Below are 7295 nucleotides of genomic sequence, written 5' to 3'. Positions count from 1 at the left end.
GTGCACTTCACAAAACAGATGGCATCATGAGGAGAGACAATTAGGTGGATATATTGAAGCAACATCTCAAGACATCAGTCAGGAAGTTAAAGCTTGGTCGCAAATGGGTCTTCCAAATGGACAATGACCCCAAGCACACTTCCAAAGTTGTGGCAAAATGGTTTAAGGACAACAAAGTCAAGGTATTGACTTGGCCATCACAAAGCCCTGACCTCAATCCTATAGAAAATGTGTGGGCAGAACTAAAAAAGTGTGTGAGAGCAAGGAGGCCTACAAACCTGACTCAGTTACATCAGCTCTGTCAGGTGGAATGGGACAAAATGTTAAATGACTGAAAACAATGAATGTCCTCTGAATTTCATCTCATGTTTAATGACTGAAAACAATGAATGTCCTCTGAATTTCATCTCATGTTTTATGACTGAAAACAATGAATGGCCTCTGAATTTAATCTTGTGTTATTGTTATGTTTGGAAAGAGGAAAGACAGAGTTCTGACTCTTATTGCAGTTGTAGCTTTGGCAAGAACAACTCCTCAGGGAGAGGGGCGAGGTGTGTGTTGTTGTTGATAAGCAGGACAGATAATAGGCAGCTGAACAAGAAGATATACAAACAGCATTTTATTACAATTCTATCCAAACAAATGTTTCATGAAATCACACATTTTAAAAATTCTTGTCTTCCTGACTGTCATTTTTTTTATTTAATTTTTTTAACCTGAAGTGTCTTTTCTCATTCATTCAAACAGTTTATAAGATATGCCATTTTAGCCAAAGCGACTTGAGTAGATACATTTGTGTATGGGTGGCCCCAGCGGGAATCGAACCCACTGCCCTTGCCGTTGCAAGCACCATTTTTAAAAAGGCGGTGACGGTTTGTTGATAGGCAAGATGACCTTGACCTACCCAATACCTGGTTGGACTGGTGGTCACTACCGAACCCCTGGGAGAGGTGCTGGTGTCTGCTGAATCACCACAGTGAATGTCTTGGTGGAGTAGACCTTTTTGCCAAACTGATCTGTCTTCTCCTAGTTCTCCCTAACTGTCTTAGTGTCAACGACCTCACTCCACTCTGGGGCTATCTTCACTTCGAGTACGCTGACCTGATGTTTCTGATTGAGTGGGCTTCTGCTACAAGGGCTACCAGAAGGGCGACATTTCAGGCTGAGCTGACAGGCTGAGCACAGTGGAGGCTGCAGGGAGGACTTTTGTCTGGCTGCAGAACCCTTCTGTCTGTCTGCAGACTCCTGTTGTCTGTCTGCAGACTCCTGTTGTCTGTCTTCTGACTCCTGCTTGGCTGCAGACTCCTGTTGTCTGGCTGCAGAACTCTTCTGTCTGTCTGCAGACTCCTGTTGTCTGTCTTCTGACTCCTGCTTGGTTGCAGACTGGATGGAGATGAAGGAGGATGGAGGACTGCTCTGGGACTTAATGACAGGTCCCTCATCAGCTGGCAGACCTGGGTCTCTTTGTGTCTTAGTGGTAGGGCTGTCCTTTCCCTGGGCCGTCTTAGCTCTGCTGCTGGAGCCGGTACTGATAGTGCTGATGTTGCTAGTGGAGCCTTGGGTCTGGGCTGCTTCCCCCTTTAGGGACTCCTGGGCTGCTGTCCCCTTTAGGGACTCCTTAAACAGGCCAGATAGAACAGCGATATCAGAGTCTGACTTAAGAGTGGACACAGAGTACAAAGCCTTCTTAATGGCCACTTCTATGTCCATCAGTCTGGCTAAAGTCTGCTCCTTCAGGTTCATGATCTCCTCACTTGCTCTCTCCAGATTTCCAAACACAAGAGCCATGGAGGACATTGAGGTCTCAGTATAATCTTTCAGCGTCTCTGATCTCTTCACTTCTGAGATCTTCTGTTCCATCTTGGTCTGTTGTTGTTGTTTATGTTGTCTCTTGCCTCTTGGGGCAACGACCCAGTCAGGTATATTCTCAAAGATGTTCCTGAGGGCCCTGACGTCCACCTGGCTGGTGTCTTCCTCCACCTCCTCCACCCAGGTCAAGATCTCTTTCAGCTCCTCCTGCTTCCTCAGGTTGTCAAAGATCTCCATGGCCATGGTCACGTTACCCCTCATGATCTTATCCATGTGGACCGACAGCCTCTGGCCACGCTCATCCTCTGTCTCTGCTTTCATCTCCGCTTTCTTCTCCCTCATTACCACTGTGTTTTCCTTCTCTTCTTTCTGGATGTTGTTCTCTGGTTTACTGCATGGTTGAGGCTGAGAAGGGTCACTGGCTTGCTGTTCCACAGCAGTGCGTGTAACTGTGAGAGAGGTGTGTTTCTGGTTCTCTTCACTCTGGGTCATCTTCACTTGTTTAGGTTTCACAGGGGCTTTACTCTTCCCTCCAAAGTTCTGAAGTGCTGCTTGAAACCCTATGAAGTCCGTATTGACCTTCGCTTTGTCCTTTAGGGCCCCCTGGGGTACCTGGCTCTGCTCTGTAGGAGTCCTTTCCTGTGGTGACTTAGTGTTGCTCTCCTCCACTGGAACCGAGTTAAAACTAGTCTGTCTCTGAGGGATGAGCTCAGACCCTTGACCTTCCTGGTTTAATGTCCTTTCCTCATTGAGTTGGGTTGCATCACCAGTGTGTTGGGTGGCCTCGGCAGCCCCAGTATCAGCTGTTCCTACTGAGCTCCCAGCTGGCCTCTCAGATACGTACCTACTCTGTTGTGCCTCTGGAACACTATCTGTCTGTTGTAAGCCTCTGCAAAGGGCATCTGCGTAGGACTTTGGTTTGATAGTGAATGTTTGGGGAGGTTGCTCTTCTTTTGATAGACTTTTAGTTGATTTCTTTGATTCCTTTGATTTGGTTGAATCTTTTGATTGAGTTTTGGTTGACTCTTTTGTTTGACTTTTGGTTGACTCTTTCGGTTGATTACTGTTAGTACTAGCAATACTAGAAATACTACTAGTAGTTCTTATAGAAATGGTGTGGCTGTCACTGATATGTACCTCTGTCTCTGTTGACTGACTAGCTGTGCTTCCTGTCATCTGACCTGGTTTAAGAGGAACAGCTGGTTTCGGCAGAAGACCTGGTTTTGGAGGAACCGCTGGTTTCGGCAGAAGACCAGGTTTTGGGCCAACAGGTCTTTTCTTTTTCTTTGAGGGAGCTAGAGATTGAGAGCCAGTCTGAGATTCATGTTTCAAAGTGGAGGCTGTAGCTAGTTTATTTGTGGTTTGGTCTGGGCTGGGGGGTTTTGCAGTTGCTACTCTCAGCTCCTTGGTGGCCACCTGTTCTTCTTCACTCATCGCTACTGAAGAGAATGGTTGAGCTTCAGTCATAAATCCAGTCTTTATTTCACTGTGTTTTGGAACATTCCTCATATCAGGTTTCTTCTTTTGGCTTTGAAATGTAGATTTCCCAGAGTTCCTGTATATCATGGCAGCCTTGAAGTCTCCTTGGCTGACGTTAACGCCGCTAGTCTTCTCTAAAGAATGAAGCGCTGCCTGTAGATTGCCTCTCAGTACCTCCTCCTTCTCCTCTTCCTCCTCCTCTGTTGTAGCACTCTGTAAAGACTTCATGGCAGCTTTTAAGTGTCCTCTCTGGACCACCTCAGTGCCCTCTTGGACCTCCACACTCAAGGCTTCTGCATTTTGTAGTTCTTCAGAAGACGTAGCAGCACAGCTAGCCTCTTCGGTCTTGAGGCGGCAGGGTGTAGGTTCATGTTCTGAGGTGATAGAGGAGAGGGTTGTGGAGATCTTTATAACAGAATTACAGCTTGTCTCTTCCTTCTGCACAGAGGTCTGCTGGACATCTACTACAATGTCACTGCTCTTCACAGAGATGGCTTGTCCTTCACTCATCACTACTGAAGGGGCTGGTTGAGCTTCAGTCAGAGTCCCAGTCTTTACTTCACTGTGTTGGGGAGCATACCTCACATTAGTCTTCTTCTTATGGCTTCCTTTCTGAGATTTTGGAGATTTCCTGCAGATCATGGCAGCCTTGAAGTCTCCTTGGCTGACATTAACGCCACTAGTCTTCTCCAGAGATTGGAGCGCTGCCTGTACATTACCTCTCACTACCTCCTTCTCCTCCTCCTGGTGCTGCTCTGTGGATGTCTGGGATGTGGAGGTCTTTATAACAGAATCAGAGCACGTCTCTATCTTCTCCACAGAGGTGTGCTGGTCATGTACTATTGCTTTAGATGTCTTCTCTGCCTTAGTCTCGTTCTGTTGGGCACAGCTCTGGTTGACTAAGAAAATGTTCTTAAGGACTATATCCGAATCATTCTGCTCCACCTGATCCTCTGGTTGTTGTTGTTGTTGATGATGTATCTTTGGCTCCGTGGAGACACCTGTTACATCATCAGTCCGAAGTGGGAGTTCCTTCTCCTCTGGCTGGACCTGCAAGGTTTTCAGATACTCCAGATCTCCCTTTTCAATGCAGCTCCTGAATAACTTGACATTCCCCATGACATTGACCTCAGGTTTGTAAGTGGCTGGGGCTGAGTGGTCCTGACTAGTGGCCAAGAGACAGCTGATGGTTGACTTCACATCGCCTCTCCTTACTTCACCAGTCTCAGTTTTAATCTCATCGCCTGCAGCAATGTCTAGGACGTTGGTCTCCGTCCTCTGTTCCTGTGGGGGGTAGTACCTCTCCACCTCTCCTTCAGAATCATTGTACAGGGAGTAAACGGTGACCTCAGTCTGTCCCTGACCGTCCTCCTGTATAACTACTCCTTTCCTCAGAGAGCTGTCCTGACTGAGGATGTCCTCAATGAGCTGGACAACGTTAGCTGTTCTGAACTCTTTATCTTGGTTTGAAGCCAGACGTACCTGATGGAAAGGTACCATCACCATGGTAACCTCCATATTCCTCTTCGCGTCCTCCTTCAGGTAAACCACCTGAGGCTTAAGGGTTGCCCGGGGTAACAGCTGGAGTATAAAATTCTTAACCCTGCCCTCAGCCACCTTTTCCTGTTCTATCTCTGGTCTCAGACCGGGGGTCAGCCTGTACCTAGCCTTCTGACCACTTCCTGTCTCGCTAGCCTTGATGATGGATCCTTGGGAGTGGAGGGCATTGAAGTGATAGAGAGAGTTCAATGTCTCATTGATGTTTTCTGCCACCATCTCCATCTCCTCTCTGTTATGGTGGTTAATCAGGTCGAACAGAGTGGACTCAAACAATTGAGCTCTGTTCCTTACGTTAGCCACTAACTCTAACATGTCCTCCTGGACCCTTCTGTCAGGAGCTAGGTCGCCTGGGAGTGAACTAGCGTTCTGGGGCTTTGGTTCCTGCATATGTGATGGTGTTCCAGTTTTATTTATTGCTTGGTTTTCAAGCAGAGAAGTACACGGATACTTTGGAATTCTTGGACTAGTTTCAACATCTGCATTTGAAACACACTGGGACTTTCTCTCAAAGACTTGTTTGACTGTGGAGAACCCTTCAAGCTGTGGCTGAACCTCAGTGTCTGTACTATTAACACCGACACCCAGATCTTCTCCCTCAGACTGAGAACTCACATCAAGATTTTTAAAACAAATTTGGCTTTTGATCACTTTCTGATCTGTCTTACTGCTTCTTGTCTCAAACACTTGTTTTCTCTTCTGAACAGCTCCCCTCTCATCCTCTGACACGATAACCTTGTTCAGGGTCACGTCCTCCTGTTTGGCCCTCAGGGTGTCGACTTGCTGGCTCTCAAACAGCCTCCTAGCAGACTGGACGTCCAACCTGACCATCTCCTCCTCCTCACACTCAGTAAGTTCCCCATGAATAGCATCAGTCCTCTCCACCTGGTCTGTGGGTTCTTTAACCCTCTCCTCCTGAAGGTTCTGGTTATACCATGGCAGTTCAAACAAGGCTGATGTTCTCTTCACGTCTCCCCAAACACCAACACCAGCCCCAACTCTATTCCCGGCCCCCTCCGCGATGTGCATTTTAGAAGTGTGGGGATCCACAGTATTGCTCTGTACACAGTTCTCAAATATCAACCGCCTGGACAGGACCTCTCCCTCGTATCCGGTCTCGCCAGCTATCGGCTGGGTTTCTAAACACAGCACTTCAGCCAGCTCCTGATCCACCACCCCATCTAGGCTTTCCAGGCTCTTCAGCTCCGGGTGGGTGTGCTTCAGGAGCCTCCGCAGCTCAACTTTCTGTCGCTGTTGGTACAATGCTGACAATGCCTCTTTGGAAGGAAGAGTGGGAGAGGCGATGGATGGTTGGGTGGATGTTCTCACAGTGGGTCCTGCCTCTTGGTGAAGTCTGGATGAACCAGGTTGAAGAAGACCATCTTTCCTCTGTTGGCTAACCTCTGCCATCTTAGATGGAAAGCAAAAGGGGATATTGTTGTCATTGTCTCCATTGAGGGAAGTACCAATTCAAAGAAAACCATGCACAGAGAGGACAGCATGCTTGAAGGGATTTATACATTACCATTGGTCAGGTTGCAAACAGCTTTCCATAAACCAAGTTGCATTCTACATTTTACTCATTTAGCAGACACTCTTATCCAGAGTGACATTCAAGGCCACATCGACAGATCTTTCACCTAGGGGATTCGAACCAGCAACCTTTAGATTACTGACCCTTAACCGCTAGGCTACCTGCTGCCCATTCTATTAGCTGAACTCCAAATATTATGTTTGCTGAACTCAAAACATTTTGTTAGCTTAACTCCAGAACAATGTGTTTGCTGAACTCCAAAACAATCCGTGCCATAAGTCACAGTCCTCGGAGAAAGGAGACATGTCCACATTCTTCAATGTTTGTATTGTTCTGGTTATATTGCCATGTCCCCTGAATAACAGCAACAACAAGAACAACACCCACAACAACCCACTGTTAACTGCAAACCAAACAAACAGTCCTTGTAAAACACACCTTGCACTTTGCCATGCCAACTCTGGGAGTTTATGAACACAATAGGACTCCAGTTTCCTCTGCCTACCTTGGATGGTTTCCCTCCTCTCTTGGTTGGAGAGGATGGATCTTGAGCCTGCAGGAAAAGGATCATTATATCAGGTCAGACAACCAAGAGAATTCTCTTTGGTTATAGTCACAGCCGTGTATATTCCCCCTCAAGCAGATACCACGACGGCTCTCAAGGAACTACACGGGACTTTATGCAAACTGGAAACCACATATCCTGAGGCCGCATTAACTGTAGCTAGGGATTTTAACAAAGCTAATTTGAGGAAAACGCTACTGAAGCTATATCATACATTGTAGTCCTTGCTTAGGAAAAACACTAGACCACTGCTACTCACCTTTTTGAGATGCTTACAAGGCCCTCCCCCACCCTCCCTTTGGCAAATCAGATCATGACTCCATTTTGCTCCTCCCTTCCTATAGGCAGAAA

General features: G+C 47.0%; 1 protein-coding gene across 1 annotated transcript; it reads right to left on the bottom strand.

Moving 5' to 3' along the window:
- Positions 1–703: 703 nt before the first annotated feature.
- On the bottom strand, positions 704–6156 carry LOC135521703 (xin actin-binding repeat-containing protein 1-like; the record flags this gene model as incomplete). The annotated part of the gene is given in 1 exon segment (XM_064947375.1): positions 704–6156. A coding segment is annotated over 1 exon segment (5226 nt), but the record flags the coding sequence as incomplete, so codon positions are not given.
- Between the last annotated feature and the right edge of the window lie 1139 nt (positions 6157–7295).

The sequence above is a fragment of the Oncorhynchus masou genome, chromosome 30, assembly GCF_036934945.1.
Source record: "Oncorhynchus masou masou isolate Uvic2021 chromosome 30, UVic_Omas_1.1, whole genome shotgun sequence".
Lineage (NCBI taxonomy): Eukaryota > Metazoa > Chordata > Actinopteri > Salmoniformes > Salmonidae > Oncorhynchus > Oncorhynchus masou.
The sequence above is the reverse complement of the archived record's forward strand: the minus strand, read 5'-3'. Positions and strand labels throughout refer to the sequence as shown.